The following is an 18,032-nucleotide window of genomic DNA, read 5'->3' as shown; positions in this document are numbered from 1 at the left end:
CCTTCACTGTCGTCACTCCCCCTTTTATGCTTCCATAGCTCCTCTGTGAGACACGAGACCGGTGCAGCGCAGCTGATGCTCATTATCACTCGCCTACAGACGCCTACGGTCCCTTTGATCCCGCTTGTACGGTCTCTGCGAGCCTGGTTAGCGCTCCCCAGTCCGTCTCGCTGGCTCATTCGGACCTTCAGGCTCGGCTATGCGATTTAGCTCGCCCGGCATCCCCCTAAGTTCAGGAGCGTCCACTTCACTGCAGTGAAAGCTGTCAATGCCCTGTCTTATGTGCGGAGATCGTGGTCCTACTGGCAAAGGACACGATAGAGCCGGTCCCTCCAGCCGATATGAGGTCAGGGTTCTACAGTCCCTACTTCATTGTAGCAAAGAAAAGTGGTGGGTTACGACCGATTTTGGACCTGCAAGTTTTGAATCAGAGCCTCCACAAGCTACCGTTCAAAATGCTCACGCAGAAGCGCATTTTCGACTGCATCCGTCCCCAAGATTGGTTTGCAGCGATCGACCTGAAGGACGTATATTTTCATGTCTCGATTTTACCTCGACACAGGCCGTTCCTGCGCTTGGTGTTCATGGGTCGAGCATATCAGTACAAGGTCCTACCCTTCGGGCTGGCCCTGTCTCCCCGCGTCTTCACGGAAGTCGTGGAGGGAGACCTTGTTCCCATGAGAAAACAGGGTGTTTGCATCCTCAACTGTCTCGATGACTGGCTCATTCTAGCTCAGTTGCAGGATCAGTTGTGCGAACACAGGGACCTGGTGCTCAGTCACCTCAGCCAGTTGGGCCTTCAGGTCAACTGGGAAAAGAGCAAACTCTCCCCTGTGCAGAGGATCTCTTCTCTCAGTATGGAGTTGGATTCGGTCGAGCAGACAGCACGCCTCACAGAGGAATGTGTTCAGTTGGTGTTGAACTGCTTGAATACATTCAAGGCAGGACAGCGGTCCCACTGAAATTCTTTCAGAGGCTCCTGGGGCATATGACAGCCGCAGCGGCAGTAACCCCACTCTGTTTGCTTCATATGAGACCGCTTCAACACCGGCTTCACGGCCGAGTCCCAAGATGGGCTTGGCAACTGGCACTTTCCGGGTGGCAATCACTCCGGAGTGCCGCCAAGCCTTCAGCCCGTGCTCGGATTCCTTGTTTCTTCGGGCAAGAGTGTCCCTAGAACAGGTGTCCCGGCATGCTGTGGTATTCACAGATGCCTCCACCACGGGCTGGGGTGCCACGTACAACGGGCATGCAGTTTCCGGGGTGTGGACGGGCCCCCAACTGCATTGGCACATCAACTGCCTTGAGTTGCTAGCAGTATGCCTTGCCCTGAGCTGCCTGAAAGGGCCGTTACGGGGCAAGCATGTGCTGGTCCGCACGGACAACACTGCGACCGTTGCGTACATCAACCGTCTGCGCTCCCGTCGCATGTCGCAACTCGCCCCCCTTCTCCTCCTTTGGAGTCGGAAGGATCTGAGGCCGCTTCGTGCCATTCATGTTCCCTGTGTGCTCAACCGTGTGGCCGACGAGCTATCACGAGCTGCACTGCCGGGAGAGTGGCAACTCCACCCCCAGGTGGTCCAGCTGATTTGGAGAGAGTTCGGAGAGGCTCGGGTAGACCTGTTTGCCTCACCAGAAACCTCCCATTGCCAGTTGTTTTACTCCCTGTCCAAGGGAACACTCGGGACAGATGCACTGCCGCACAGCTGGCCCTGGGGCCTTCGTAAATATGCGTTTCCCCAGTGAGCCTACTTGCACAGACCTTGTGCAAAGTCAGGGAGGACGAGGAGCAGGTCCTGTTAGTTGTGCCCTATTGGCCCAACCGGACCTAGTTCCCGGAACTCTCACTTCTCGCGACAGCCCCTCCCTGGCCCATTCCTCTGAGGAAGGACCTTCTTTCTCAGAGACGGGGCACACTTTGGCACCCACATCCAGACCTCTGGAAACTCCATGTCTGGTCTCTGGACGGGACGCGGAGGTTCTAGGTGATTTATCCCCCGAGGTACTGAACACCATCACTTCGGCACGTGCACCCTCTATGTGCTTACGCCTTGAAGTGGAACCTGTTCGTCGAGTGGTGCTCTTCTCGCCGAGAAGACCCCCGAAGATGCTTGATCAGAGTCGTGCTTTCCTTCTTGCAGCAAGGGTTGGAGCGTAGGCTGTCCCTCTCCACCCTCCACTCTCCAAGTCCATGCTGCTGCTATTTCTGCATACCATGACCACATAGATGGCAAATCCGTTGGTAAGCACGACCTGGTCATCAGGTTCCTTAGGGGGGCGAGACGGTTACATCCATCTCGACCCCCCTCCATACCCTCTTGGGACCTTGCTCTGGTGCTAAGAGCACTCCAGAATGCTCCCTTTGAGCCTTTGCAGTCAGCAGACTTAAAGATTCTGTCTATGAAGACTTTGTTGCTGGTTGCATTGGCCTCCATCAAGAGGGTAGGGGACCTGCAGGCATTTTCAGTCGATGAATCGTGCCTTGAGTTAGGGGGTACTGAGACCCCGGCCTGGCTATGTGCCCAAGGTTCCTACCACTCCCTTCTGGGACCAGGGGCCGGTTGCATAAACCACTTAGACTAGTCTTTAAGACACTAATGTTTTTCTTGAAGAGTGGTCTTAATTTTTTAAAGTCTGTTACATAAAAAGGTAGATTGGTGTAATTTGAATTGGAAAATTAACATTGATTACCCCTTGGTTAACTGCAAGTTGGTCAAACTAGTTCTTAAGACACAGTCTTAATATAGTGACTAAGTTTATGCAACTGGCCCCAGGTAGTGAGCCTGCAAGCGCTACCCCTGGAGGAGGCAGACCCAGCCCTGGCTTTGCTCTGTCCAGTCCGCGCTTTGCGACTGTACATAGACAGAACCCAAAGCTTCAGGACCTCAGACCAGCTCTTTGTCTGTTATGGAGGCCAGCAGAAGGGAAAGGCTGTCTCCAAGCAGAGGATGGCCCACTGGATAGTGGATGCCATCGCCCTGGCTTACCAAGCTCAGGGCGTGCCCTGCCTGCTCAGGTTGCATGCACACTCCACGAGAGGTGTTGCATCCTCCTGGGCGCTGGCTCGTGGCGCCTCGCTGACAGACGTTTGTAGAGCTGCGGGCTGGGCGACACCTAACACGTTCGCTAGATTCTATAGCCTTCGTGTCGAGCCGGTCTCCTCCCGTGTTCTCACCTCAGGTCAGAGGCACGGAGAGGCCCCGGCTTAGTGTCGGCTTGCTGCGCTTACATGCGCTTATTACTCCAGAGAGTTCCTACAAGGCAGACCCTGTTGAGTCCTCCGATCTCCCTTCGGCAGCCGACGTGGCGGAGCGTCTGGCGCCAGGCCTATATTCCGTTGCATCCTTGAGAACCGGGTTTAGGCTGGCTACCATATGTGTGACCCTACAGGGATCCCATATGTCTAGTTCCATGGTTGCTCCTAAACGAATCCCATGTCTTTCCCTCTGGGAGAACCCACCCTTCATCGGGTTGGAGTCACCCCAGTTCTTCCATATGCAGTAGAGCCTATGAGGTTAGTCCATATGTACTTCTCCACATAACTCCTTCGGTGAAGGATGTGGCTTCCGCAGCGTTCCTTTCCCAGCGAAAGGGTACGCTTTCCCAGTGTTACCCAATAGTCTCACTGAGTGAGTTTTGGGGAACAGCAGTGATCGCCCTGTCCCACCATCCTCTGGCAAGGGGGTTCAGCTGGCTTACAACAGAGCGCTGGAAAGGGGCAGCTCCTGTGGTGCTTTGGTAGGGATTCCTATTCGTCGGTCTGTCCGACGTATGTCGAACGTGACCGACTGAATGGGAACGTCTCGATTACAAAGGTAACCCTCGTTCCCTGAAGGAGGGAACGAAGACGTACGTCCCGTTGCCACAGTCGTTGTACCCCGCTGATGCTGCCACCTGCTTGGTTCGGCCCCTCAATGAAAACCTGAAGATGCAACGCACCTGCTGCTCATTAAAGGTCCCGTTTTTCGTGGTTTTTTGAAGCTTTGATTGTGTTTATAGTGTGCAATATAACATGTGTTCATGTTTCGCGTGTAAAAAAACACAGTATTTTTCACATAATTTACTTATCTGTATACCACTGTTTCCACTGTCATAAAAACGGGCTGATGACTTCCTTGTTCTATGAAGTCCCTCCTTCAGAAATACGTAACGAGTTCTGATTGTGCCAGCGGTTCCTGTGTTGTGATTCGACAGCAGTTTAGCGTATCTTGCCCGGAAAGGTCACGCAACGTGGAGATGCATGCGCTCAGTGTTATTGTAAACATGTCTTTAATTTTACCCTATCAATTTGAGCCGGAATCAGACCCGGTGATTGGACTGCGGGATGAAAATAACAGCGTTTCGACGACATGGCGACAAACACACTCTACAAACGCAACTCTCGTGTATTCCTGTGGGCGGAGGTTAGTCAAAAAACTGTTTTAGTGACGTCATTAAAGAAGGAAGTAGAGGGATGTAGTCCAAACTGGCCGTTCGATGTAGGCGACTTCTGTTAAATAAAATATCTCGCTTGGCATTGAACTTTGAGCTTTAAAATTTTACAGATTTTATTTATACTCTAACAACAACATTACACACTAACTAAAGTTTGAAACATGGGATCATGAAGAACGGGACCTTTAAATACCCGCGCTGCGAGCAGCTGATGAATATGATTGCATGCCAATGTGCATTGATGTACAATGTACATATAGACTACAATAGCTATACTGTGACAAAATTACATTCCGTGTCATTATCATTTGTGTAGTCTATGCAAAGAAAAATAAATAAATAAATAAATGAGTGACCTTTAATATAAAATATCTTTCATAGACTAGATGCTCTTCAAAATATGTGTATAATATCTCATATATAATATGAATATATTATAGTAAAATGTTTCCATATGTCTATGCACGCACTTGGGGGGAAAAAGCATAGTTTCCCTGCTACGGAAGTCAAGCATGCAGCATTATTTAATTTATTTCTCATTATCTCGATATAGGTTGTTTTCTTGTGATCTAAACGCTAAAAAAAGTAGTTGTGATAATGAGAAAACAAGAAAGAGACCTGTACCTACCTGTACTTGCCGTTTTTGAAAGGCGCGCATGTTCGTACATGCTCTAGTATGTAAGAACAAGCCTATGATTGAATCTGGAAATAAAGCAAAATAACTGAGAAAAATGAGAATTAATTTCCTCAGGTGACATGTCTGTAATTTATAGCAAGATTTGGGCATTAATTGGATCTCAAATGGATTAATTCAAAGTTATTACTCCACCACCTGCGTGGCATCATTAACCACGGTGGTTGAACGACAAATTTGCAACAATGCGGTTTTCGGGTTGTGACTTGCTAGTCGATTTCTTCAACGATGCATTGTACCAAAGAACTTGATTGTACTATGGAGGTTAAGCAGCGAGTTACATAGTTGTATGGGAAAAGCACCCCAGAGAGGTTTTATGTGGTCACATTTCCACAGATAGACAGGCAGTTATTAAAACAGGTTGCATGCTGTGCTTGTCCAATTAATTTCATTTACCTCATAATTATGCAGACAAGAACGTTAAACAAGGGAGTGTGAAAATATAAAAGTCTGCAGTGTGAAATATAAAAGTCTGATAAAGTATAGCAGTGTGAAAAGACAGCTCAGGATTCATGTTAACAGTATAACCTATGTTATTTTAATATTATTTATATACTATAATAGTATTTGTTAATATTTTAAATTAACTTGTATTTTTATATTTTCTGTTTTCATTTTAAATGTAGTTTTAGTAATTTTGTTGTGCTTTTGTCATTTTTATTCATTTTTGTTTTTTAATATTTCTATTTAGCTTGAATTTATATTTATTTCAGTTTTAGTAATATTTTAGTATTATTTATATAACAGTTTTATGTTAACAGTTATTTGATTAGCATGTATATACTATAACATGTTTAATTAGCTTTTATTTTTATATTTTATGTTTTCATTTTAACTTTAAGTTTTAGTTTTTTTGTTGTGCTTCTTTCATTTTTATCATTTTTTTTATATATATTTGTATTGAGCTTATATATATATATGTATAAAACACAGGAACCGGCGAACATTCAACAAAACTTTAATTCAAAATAAACAAATACAAAATGAAAGTAATGCTGGCAGACCCTCGCGGACGTCTGCCAGCCACACAAACATAATAAAACATAAAATAATATCCAGCTCTGGTCCTCTCTCGTCCTTCACTGTCGTCACTCCTCCTTTTATGCCTCCGGAGCTCCTCCATGAGAGACTCAAGGCCGGCGCGCCTCGCAGGTGACGCTCATTATCACTTGCGTCACCGGCCTCACGCCGTTACTTCACGGCTCTCGCCCGCCCTGGTCGTCACAATATATATATACAGTAGTCAACATTTTAAGTGGATCAAAACCTTTCATCAAAGTTGTCATAAAACTTTCTTCTTAGAACAGCTTAGTTCTTAGGACAACTTTGATGAACTTTTTTGATCCATTAAAAATGTTGACTACTATATATATATATATTAGTACAGTTTTAGTAATACTTTAGTTTGTATATACTGTAAAAGTATATGTTAGTATTTTTAATAAGCTTTTATTTTTATATTTCCTGTTTTCATTTTAACTGTAGTTTCAGTCATTTTTCTAATTTTTATTAGTTTTTATTTTAATATTTATATTTAGCTTGAATGCATATTTATTTGTTTTAGTAATATTTTACCATTATTTATGTACTATAATAATATTTGTTAATATTTTTAATTAGCTTTTATTTATTTTATTTTATTTTTTCATTTTAACCAATTTAAGTTTTAGTAATTTTGTTGTGTGCTTTTGTAAATATTATTATTATTTATAGCTTGAATTTATATTTATTTCAATTTTAGTAATTATAATACATAATTTCTGTTGTGTATTTCTATAGAGAGGAGAGTGAGAATGTGTTAACCCTGAAAGGTCTGACCCCTACTGGCATGCTGCCGAGTGGCGTACTGTCTGGAGGAAAACAGACCTTGCAGAGTGGTGAGTTACAAACCCAAACATTGCTCTTTCACTTTCCAATCACAACCTCTTTTCTCTTTCAAGGTCACTAAGACAGTGTCTTACAAACTCACTCACTTTTGCTAACCCCTCTCTTTTGGTGAAACATTTTCGTTCATTCTCTTCGCTAATTAAACCATCTGAAATGTGCAAACACAAACATACTGGGAAACTAACCAGCTAGCGCTAACTGCTACCTGCCCGTGGCAGCTACTTGGCAGCTAATGCTGGGGGAATGTGCTGCCTGCATGACTGTCACAATAAACTCCCCCATCCATCCTCCCTCTCTCCCTCTCTCCGTCTGTCTTTCTGTGCCTCTTCAGCTACCATCGAGGCCATTGAAGCAGTCGAGACGGATAAGGATGGAGAAGGTAAACTGGCCGGCCTCTATCTCTCTCTGTGCTGCTCAGAGGTTTCATAGTGACCGCCATAACACGCTAGCTAGCTAGACAGTGCAGCCTAGCTAACTGAGCGTGTGGGGTGCTATGACTGGTCAGGGATTGTGTATTTCACACAGACACACACATATCCATGCACATTTATATGAATATCTAAAAGAGGACATACACTATGTTCAAAAATTTGGTGTCAGTAAGATTTTTCTTAAAAGCAATAAATATTTTTGTTCAGCAAGGGTACATTAAATCTATCAAAAGGGACAGTAAAGACATTTATAACATTTTCCATTGAAAAATATTTTGGGGAAAAAATGCTGTTCTTTTGAACTTTCTATTCATCAATAAAATCTAATCATACTATCAACAAAAATATTAAGCAGTACAACTGATTTCAATACTAAGATTACTAAGTAAATAAATTACAGTTATTTTAAATTGTAATAATATTTCATAATTTTGCATAAGAGCTGTATAAGAGAGAAACACATTAAAAATTGTATGTCATATTTAAGTAATTGTTATTTTAATTTATAATTAAGCAATGCCAATTAAATTACATTAAATGATGATGCTATTATTCATTTAAGTGCTATTAAACCATTCCAGCACAATAAGATGAAAAAAGAACTTGCCGCGCTGTTTGTGAAGCAGCTCTCTGTGAACCAACACCCGGAACGCATGCACAGAATGCCGCTTCAGAATTATCTTTCAGACAAAAACACCCAAAATTATGTCAGAATGTTTTTGTTGAGTGTCGTCATAAGCACAGTCTTAAACAAGTTTAAAAAAATCTTTTTAATGAACTTAAAGAGTGAGAAAATATGTGTGTCAGATTTGCATCATGTTTATCAGGTCTTAAAGTAATAAACCTGCTGCTGTCTGTCATTAATGTTAATCAAAGAACAAAAGACAAAGAGAAAATCACCCACTGCTCATGACTAAATCACTTTTGTTGCTTTAATAAGGATTAATATATATTCTATATATAATTTATGCAGTGAAGACTGTGCAGGGTTTATTAAGTGCACAGATACAGAAATTATTCAATATCTGTATATTTACCTGTTAGACCTTAATGCACTGTTTACAAGGTTAAATGGGTCAACAACAGTGAAAACAGTAACTTTTTTGTGCATTTTAGCAAAGCAGGAAATTCAGAACCGGCTCAACTGTGCCAGTAGAAAAAAACCTTAGCATTGAGCCCTGATAAATATCTGAGGTAAATGTGAGATTTATTACAGTGGGTTTATGTGAAGATAGTTTTATGTTCACTTGAAATAAAGTTGTTATATCTATTATATGTTACAAATGATAGCTTTCAACACTGTAAAGTTAAATGGCTAAAATTGAAAAAAAAAACAAAAAAAAAAACATTATCAGTAATCATTATCAGGGACATCAGTACCAGTACTGGTATCAGCGGCCCTGTTTACACCTGGTATTAAGATGCATTTTAGTCGATCGAATCACAAGTGGTCAAATCAAATCAAAAGTATAGACTTTTTCAGATCTTTGATCTAATGGACAAAATAAGCCTGCGCAATTTACATATGAACGCTTACAGAGACAATGGAAAAACATACGGGGAGCAGCAGCTTTCATTTCTACTCCGACAGCCGCAACACCACGATGAACGCTGTGAGTATGTGTTAGAAATCAGGAATGATGAGAGAACATTGTGCTTGGCACATTTTTCATCTTCAGATCAAACTTGGGTCTTCAGCCGACAAACTTTAAATCCTGTCTGACTATCGCGCTACCCATAATGTTTACGATTTATGTCAGTAGGCAGAGAGTAGGCGGTCTTTTGTGGCTGTTCGAACACATTCGACCACATGAGCGTTTACACTACGAAAGCAGTCTGGTCGAATGTGCTTTCGACTACCTCTGGAAGTGGTCAAAAGTGGTCAACCTCAAAACTTTTTACACCTGTATTTAGCATTGTCCACTTGTGATCCAGTCGATCAAAACACATCTTAATACCAGGTGTAAACAGAGCCAGTGATACTGGCCTTCATTCATAGTGCTTAGTAAAAAGATGCCATTAGACACATATTTAAAATATGCTGTCGTTATGTTTGTTTCTACATTATTTTGGAGATTCTATGTGAAAGTATTACAATATAAAAAACATATTAAAAACTTTAATGTTAGGTGTGATTAATCGCGATTAATTACAGAAAAATGTGTGATTATTTTTTTTTTTATTGATTGACAGCACTAATATGTTTTCTGCAAAACTGAACAACACTCGGGACAGTTGACAGGGCAGTACTGCATTGTCACAAAAGTTTAAGCCTTGCCAATTTAAATATTCAAGCTCAAGAAGACATGAAAAGGAACTCAAGTTGTTATTCGGGCAGTGTGTGGGAAGTTTTCTGTGGGTAAACAGTTGAGAAATAAAACGCATGTGTAACAGTACATTGGATCCATGCTTTAGCTCTTAAAGTGACAGCAGGCTAATATTCAGGGCTGCTGTCTGTGTTTTTAATGTTAATCAAACAACAAAAGACAAAGAACAATCACTCATTGCTATTGACTGAATAACTTTTTTAACTTTAATTAGGATTAATCCATGTTTCTTAGCTGGTAAAAAATATTTATAGCCGGTAAATTTTCTTAAGTATATATATATATATATATATATATATATATATATATGTATATATATTGATAATCCAGTTTGAATAGTGTTTTATAGAAATATACTGACACACAAATACATACAGACACGCACACACATACACTTTCACACCTGTGTTTTCCTGCTTATGCAAATGCTGGACTCTGCTCTGCTGTTCTCCACCCTTTTTTCTCAACGGCACACATTTTTATGTACTTAATAATCAGCAAGGTTACAGAATGACTCAGCAGACGACAAGAATCTGGGCCATGGCCGGGTGGGGGCGCATGTCCCCTGCCTATCACAAATGACCCAGTATTCTTACAGCACCGTGCCCCAAACGCTGATCAACCCAGCGCCGCTCCTCGCACACTCACTCTGGGTTTGGTCTGCCATGACCATGTGATCTGCAGGGATCATGTGACCTCTCTGACAGGGTTTGATTTTAAACTCATTCAGAGATAAATGTTTTCACGGATATCTGGAAAAAAGTGACTTAAATGTCAATGAGGGTTCTGGAAGTTAAAATGCCATTTAAAATCTCCAGCAAAAGAGGATTTTAGTCAATAACATATTAACCTTGTGAGACTGACCTAGCACTGTTACATGCTGGCTTGACTAGATAATCCACAAAAGAAGCTTGACACAGAAGAACGATGAACGATAACTGAGGTTATAAATACACAGGACTATAGGGAACAGGTGAGACACTGCCTTTACGAAAAAGAAGTATACTTCAAGTTAATTTTATCAAGTATACTTAAGTAATACTCAAGTATATTTTTTTTAAGTATACTTTATGTAGTAAGTATATTAGTATCAATATACTAGTAGTAAACTTGTAAGTGTACTATTTCAATACCGCTTGGGACTAAATTGGCCCAATTGAAGTATATTTTTAAGTGTGTACTATTAGCAGGGTGCGATTTGTAGGGGGGATACTGGTCTATGTATCCCTGCCTCTGCTGAATTATTTTTAAATTAAAAAATACGATGATGCTACTCGGGTGATGCTACTCCACAAACCACCAACAGAGAAAATAAAAAAAATCTTTAAAAATAAAAATAAAAATCTTTTTTTAAAACATCTCAAGAATCACTCAAGAATTGCATGCGCAAATGCGGCGGTGCGCACTGTTTATTACTTTATTATAGCTTAAATAAAGCGCAAAAGAAACTACGAGCATGCACCGTTGTTCTGTTGTAAGTTAAGTCATGAAATTACCAAACATGCAATTAAAGCTGCCTCAAAACTGTGCATGCATGTATTTGTTGACATGGTTTTAAAGCTATTGTTATCCAATTTGTTGGCCTTAAAATGTTTTAAAAATGCACATATGAACACCAGGGAAATCAGTTTTCTCAGGGGAGCATGCCCCCATACCCCCCTAGCAAACTACATTTTTGACCTCAGTAATTATGAAACTCTGTGTACGGCCCATCTTATATTCTGTCTAATGAAATCTGAGGTAAACGTGTATTTCTACAAATGTGTGCACTTTTGGACTAAAACTTTGTATGTGTATGCACTATGATCAAAAATAAATGGGACCAAATGCAATTGAATGTAGAGGGTTGTGTCTCATTATTCTATTAATAACTACCGATTGATTTTGCATTCCTATCAGAAATTAAGAATTATTAGTGTCATTGTAAATAGCGGTGCAAATATCTAAGCTATCTAATACTTCAAATATCAAGGTTAATTCAGAAGATTTTTTGTAAAAATGTTTCTGTAACAGCTGCCAAAAAATAGTATATAGCACCACTGTGGTTTTTAACAAATTAAAAAAAAAAAAAAAAAAAAATCAAAACATCCCCAATTTCAAAAATTTCAAAACATGTTTTTTTCACAAATTTTTCATAAACACTCTTCCATAAATGGCTGCCTTCATAAAATGAGAACATTTATGTAAGAATTGTTTTACAGTTTACATAGAATCTTTCTGAGCCCTATAAGTATTAAAATTACAACATAAATATGTTTTTAAATATATACAAAATGTCTAGTTCTTCTGCAATACTTGGGATGAAAACATTTTTTTTAGTATTATTTAAATAATGTTATAGTATTAATATTTTGAATGAGCTCTTTTTATATTTTGTAGTTTTCATTTTAGTTAAATTTGTAATTTTGTTATATTCTTTTGTCATTTTTATTATATAAGTGTGTGTATTAGTTTTAGTAATTTTAGTGTTTCAACTTATTTTACTTCAGTTAACTTAAGCAGCAAGTATCTAATATGTATAATTTAGGGCTGTCAAAATAACACGTTAATTTCGATTAATTAATCAATTGACAGCCCTAGTATAATTTATTTTATGTCAGCTTTATATCAATTTATTAAAAATGATTTTTGATAGCTTAGGGGGCCGTTTACACGACACCTTTTTCATCTAAAAACTGAAAACTTTTTATGCGTTTTGGCTGTTCACACAACAAACTTCAAATGGCATTTTGGATGCCTGAAAATGCAAATTTTTGAAAACGACACCATTATCGTACCCATGTAAACTACAAAAACACGAATTTGTAAAAACAGTGACATGATGCGCATGCGTATTACATGTTCAGTCTATAGGAGCATAGTGTTTCTTTATAAAGGCCATGTACACACTGCAGCTAAATTCCGTTGTCAGTTCACTTTTTAATGCTTAATCACGTTCTGCACACACACAGTTTTTGCAGATCCGTTTGAACAAGGGTCGTTTTGACGACGTTGTCATCTGTATGTGAAAAACACATCGTAGTACATTGTTGTCGTGTAAACATACCCTTGGTTTTAATTGACAATGACAACACTGGTACACAATCTTCTTTTTTTATTTCAATAGTTCATAGAATAAATTCAAATTCTGTAGTTTCATTTCAGAGTTGGTTGGTTTGCTTCAAGGTTTCTATAGCTCCTTATCAAAGAATATTTTGGAATGCCTATGGAGAAAATCAGTGGCAAAAATACTTCCAGGACTCTTTTCTCAGCTCGCAGGGTGAGATGGGAAAATTTTCGATGCATTTGAAAGCCAAAAACTATGTGGTCTGAGTGCAAACCCTAGAGAGGGTCTCACATCATCTCTGACTGTGGTATAAAGCACTATGTTTCCATCAGAACTGATCAAAGTACATTCAAACCTATAAAATGTACATTACAAAAAATTGTGACGCTGGTGAAGTGGGTTTGTTTTCTAATGGAAACATTGACTGTGCTATTGGTCCTTGTGGGGTTTTCCAGCTGAAGTAAAAGTGTTAAGATGTAACGTTCATTGTCATCGCCACAGCTTTTCCCTTGTACAGCATATATTGTGTGTGTGTGTGTTTGTTTGTAAAATACATGCCTATACTGTGACTAATACATAGCAGAGTGGATCAGTGGAGTGTTTGAAGAGATGTCTGTGTATGAGTGAAATTTAAAGTCATTCCAGGTCACATTTCACTCCAAAAAGAAAAAAATATATTTTGCATAAAGACCATGTAAAAAAAAAAATTGAACAAATTAAGAACATAAAGATTTTTTTTGCGTTATGATATTATTATATTATATGATATATATTATATAGGATGTGTGTGTGTGTGTGTGTGTGTGTGTGTGTGTGTGTGTGTGTGTATTTGTGTGTGTGTGTGTTTAAAAGAAATATTGTATTTATTGTTTTTTTTTTTTTTACATTACAGTATTAATCATTTTGGAATTAAAAAATATTTTTGCAAAGCTTCAAATCATTTTGAAGCGAAATATGACCCGGACATGTGTGCATCTCTTGATATACTAGTATTCACCATATCACTATATCAAAAGTACACTTTGTGGTTCTGTCAAATTTTTAGAAAATTTCACTCATCTAGCAGTATGTGATCATTTGTCTTATGTGTGATTGCCTGTTTTAGATTTTGCCCATGCACAATTAGTGACTGCTTTTCTCTTCTCTCTCCTTTCTTCCTCATAGCCATCCGTGGCTTTTCTCCACAGCACAAGATCAACAGTTTCGAGGAGGCGAAGGGTCTGGACCGCATAAACGAGCGCATGCCCCCTCGCCGAGACGTGGTCAACAGCGTGGGGCTGTCAATGGGCAAGATGAACATGGCCGAATCCAATGGCACAGACGACAACAGCAATATCCAGTGATTCATCTCCTTCTCCTGTCCCTCACTCACCCGTACTCCTTCTCCCATAATGCAGTTCTCCCCTCTCCCCTTATTTTCACTGCTACTGTCTATGTAGCAGATGGATTATGTGATATATTTAGACAGAACTCCCTGCTTGACGTTCAACGGCCTCAACAGCAAACACGAGAGGGACAGAAGGGCCGCGCGAAGGAGATCATGCATGAGAGTTGCATGATGGGATATGTAGTTTTATGGATATGGGGCTATGTAATGGAAATGTGAACACAGAGAAGAGGGCATTTCCTTTTCCTTTGTCCGAAGAGATGTTTATTTATGCTTGTTTGCACTTCTGCGTGCGTGTCTGTGTGTGTGGAGGAGACATGTGATATATAATTATATGATGATAAGTAGGTTTTCACAAACGCTTACCGTTTTTTCTTGGCCTGCCGTGGAACGTTAAATACAAAACTAACGCTCTATTTATTAGAGAGTGGTGGAGTGTACGTTTGCATTCATATGTGCGCGAGGAGCTTATAACCATTTACTTTTACACTTCTCTCGCAGTTCCATGTTTTGCTACTTTAGTAATCACTATATATACAGAATAACTAATATTACACAAAATAACTTCACACAGGTTATCACGAATAATCCGCAAATAACAGAGAGGTTTGGAGTCGCCGTAACGCCCCTCATGCTGTTCAGCTGTGTGCTCGATGCTGCGTTGTGTAAATCCGCCATTGTCACGTCATGCTGCGGTTGCTATGGCAGTTTTCCCCATGTCCCTCGGTGTCTGGTGCTTCCCCGCCTCCTCTCATGCTCCGGAGCAGAGCGGCGGAAAGCATTCTGTCAGCTGCGTCAAAGACTATAGGCTGCGTGTGCATATGTGTGTGTGTGAGAAATAGGGAAATGATTTGACCTGAGGGATTGTCAGGCCATTCTGGGTGGTTTCAAACAGGTCCTTGTCCTGTATAGGTGCGCTAGACTGAACGGATTTCCAGCTACGCATAATTCATGGGAGTTTATTTTGTATATAAATGGCGTATATTTTTAAGGAACGTTTTGTTATTGCTTATTTTCATGTTATTTTATTTTGTATTCAAGCTATTTATTTATTTATTGTTTGTTCGTTTACATTGCTGTACAGTTAATTAAGCTCCACTGACGTGTTAAACCTTTTGCAGTTCTTTATGGATGTACAGAAGTTATCCAGTAGTGTGAAGGGACATATAATTCTGTGAAAAGACATCAGGGCTGCCAAAGCATGAATGCATGGTTATTTCAAATGTAAATCAAATATGGACACACCTTAACGTGTCTCACATTTTTAAGGAGAAGTATATTCTGATCATTATTCTAATCTAAACAATATTCTGGTTATTTATGATTATTAATTATTATTAAGAGTTCTGCTGGTTTATTCCACTTTGCCTCATCCTTGTTTTGGTTGCTCATTGTGCTTTACGTTATGAATAATGAAAATGTTCATGAGTTATTTGTGATTCTATAGCTTGTATTTTTCTCTTGAGCTTCATTCTGAGCATCATGATTTCCTGACCTACAGTACGGACAGTGTGAGCATGCCCTATGGGACAAATCTCTTTTTTTACTCTTGAATAAAATATGCATGAACCTTTTGGATTTTTCTGATTTATTCAACTTGCATTGCCAGAGTGTCACAGGTCTTACTTTAGGGCTACAAGCAGTATGCTATAAATCAACATGGACATCAGCATCTCCTCCATGTTCTGCCATAAAACAAACAAACAAAAAAGTTGAACAATTCCAAGTCACACTGTGTAAATATTTTTTTTCTTTTTCTTTGATGAATAGAAAGTTCAAAAGAACAGCATTTATTTGAAATAGAAATCTTTTGCAACATTAAAAATGTCTTTACTGTCATTTTTGATCAATTTAATGCATCCTTGCTGAATAAATGTATAAATCTTTCAAAAGAAAAATCAAGAAATCATTTAAATGTTAGTGTATGACCTGGACATGTTCTTGACATGTTTTGTATGATTCTCCCTAGTTATGATAAGCAATACATAAACACATGCCATATTATCTCTGTATTCAAAGTTATGTTGGTAAGTTCCATTAGTAGTTGAATTAGAAAAGGTATTTTCTGATAACAAGAAATGTGTCTGCAGTACAGCAGTAGTTGTCAAAGTCTATATAAATGCATTGATCAATGAAGTGCCCAAGAAGCTTGTGGTGTGTTACAGGTAATCTAAACTTCTCAATTTTATCTTCCCTCTCTCCAATGGAAGATATTCTCTGAAACTGTTGTAGCATCACATACGAGATCAACAGGTGGTAATTTAAAATGATACCTGATGGATAAAGTGCTTCTTGTACAAACACAAACAAATGCTAATTAATACAAATAAAGACAACAAAGAATTCAAATATAACAAAATTAAAAGTCAGTGACATGTAAATCCCCTGCCCTTCACAGACTCACGACCTAAGTCAGCTCTGACAACACCCCACACTTTTGAGGTCTATAAACTATACATAACACATAATAATTAACTTTTTATGAACGTGAATGCCATTGTGAAATGTAACAACTTTTCACTTGCCAAACTACATCAAACAGAAATCATGAATGTGGACTCACGCAGCGATAACAGAACCGCAGAAACACAGCAGTTATCACTTGATTAATTCCTTGTTTCGTTTTTAAACAAATCAGTTGAATGATCAATTCAGTGACTCAGTCATAAGGCCAGTTATGGAGTCAATTCCATGCCACATATATTTGCAAAACAATAAAGTTTTGTAAAAGAAAAATAAAGTATTGAAATATGAAAATATAAATAAAATAAAGAAGCTTAAGAACTTTTATCCTTTTTCATCACTGCAACAGATTTTTAGCAGCAATTGTAACACACATTTTCCATGGTCACACCTACTAATTAATTTGCAATGCTCCTTTTAATCTGTTTCAGTCAAGTTTGAGCTTGCGATACCGTTTTCCCTTTGCGCTTCACTTTTCTGTGCGTTTCACTTTATGCCATTGCAAGGCACCATGGCTGAGCAGAGACATGCAGGTGGATCATTTCCTTTTATTCACTAGCATTAAAACGTGCATGGTTTTATTTTGTTAACTAAATGTGTATTAACAGTGTTTGCTTAAATTAAAGAAGTCAGAGATCAGTTAAAGTGGTGGTTTTATCAGCTGTAGGCTACTCCCTAACATAAATGTGTCTGAAATAGCCAACATCTGCTGTTTATTCTCTCAATGGGCACATACTTATACTGTTGTTGTACTCTTTTGTTTGCTTAAAAATAATAATTATTGTCCACACCATATTATGGTGCTTTAGAAAACTGCACACATTCACACCCCTCCAGCCAGAATATGACCCTAATATAATTTTTTGCCTGATGCCTTTCCATTTTACACCATTTATTCCCTTATTTCTTTCTCACTACACCTTTTTTGACTTTGTATCAAATGCCCTTTGAAAAAAACACTCCAATGATCTTTACTTTTTAAAATAAGTCATAAAACATAATCGCTCCTATGTTTGTAGCAAATTAGCTCAAAATAAATATGATAATTAATCAACTAATTATAATTAATTATAAATATTTAGATCAGTTAAATAAAAATTTACTTAATGTAATCAAATTAATATTACAATCAATTAACCTGTTTGGCCAATGAACATATAGTGTTAATTGCTTATTAATTCTAAGAAATGTTCATTTCCAGGTTATGGGAAATAACAATCTTATGTACAGTACTACTCAGAGCATGTAGTCAGAATCTGCATCAATAGTGACTCCAGTATATGAGCATGAAACACGGACAACTTTATGTGTGACATGAATAAGACTTTATTAACTAGACTAAACACTTATCTACTCTAACATT

The 18,032-nt window shown here is 39.0% G+C and overlaps 1 protein-coding gene across 4 annotated transcripts in view; it reads left to right on the top strand.

Annotated features, from left to right (window-relative positions):
- Positions 1–15,780, top strand: part of ppp3cb (protein phosphatase 3, catalytic subunit, beta isozyme) — a 94,986-nt gene extending 79,206 nt beyond the window's left edge. For 3 of the 4 annotated variants that reach the window (XM_048176635.1, XM_048176633.1, XM_048176636.1), the window contains 3 exons: positions 6,908–7,005; positions 7,347–7,394; positions 13,984–15,780. In XM_048176635.1, coding sequence (XP_048032592.1) covers positions 6,908–7,005; positions 7,347–7,394; positions 13,984–14,162 — 325 coding nt within the window. In that variant the 3' untranslated portion in view covers positions 14,163–15,780. The remainder of the gene's footprint in view (positions 1–6,907; positions 7,006–7,346; positions 7,395–13,983) is intronic. The other variant, XM_048176637.1, reaches the window with a different exon arrangement.
- Positions 15,781–18,032: the final 2,252 nt, after the last annotated feature.

This window comes from Megalobrama amblycephala, linkage group LG23, assembly GCF_018812025.1.
Source record: "Megalobrama amblycephala isolate DHTTF-2021 linkage group LG23, ASM1881202v1, whole genome shotgun sequence".
In the NCBI taxonomy this organism is placed as follows: domain Eukaryota; kingdom Metazoa; phylum Chordata; class Actinopteri; order Cypriniformes; family Xenocyprididae; genus Megalobrama; species Megalobrama amblycephala.
Note: the sequence above shows the minus strand (reverse complement) of the source record. Positions and strands in the feature narration are given on the sequence as shown.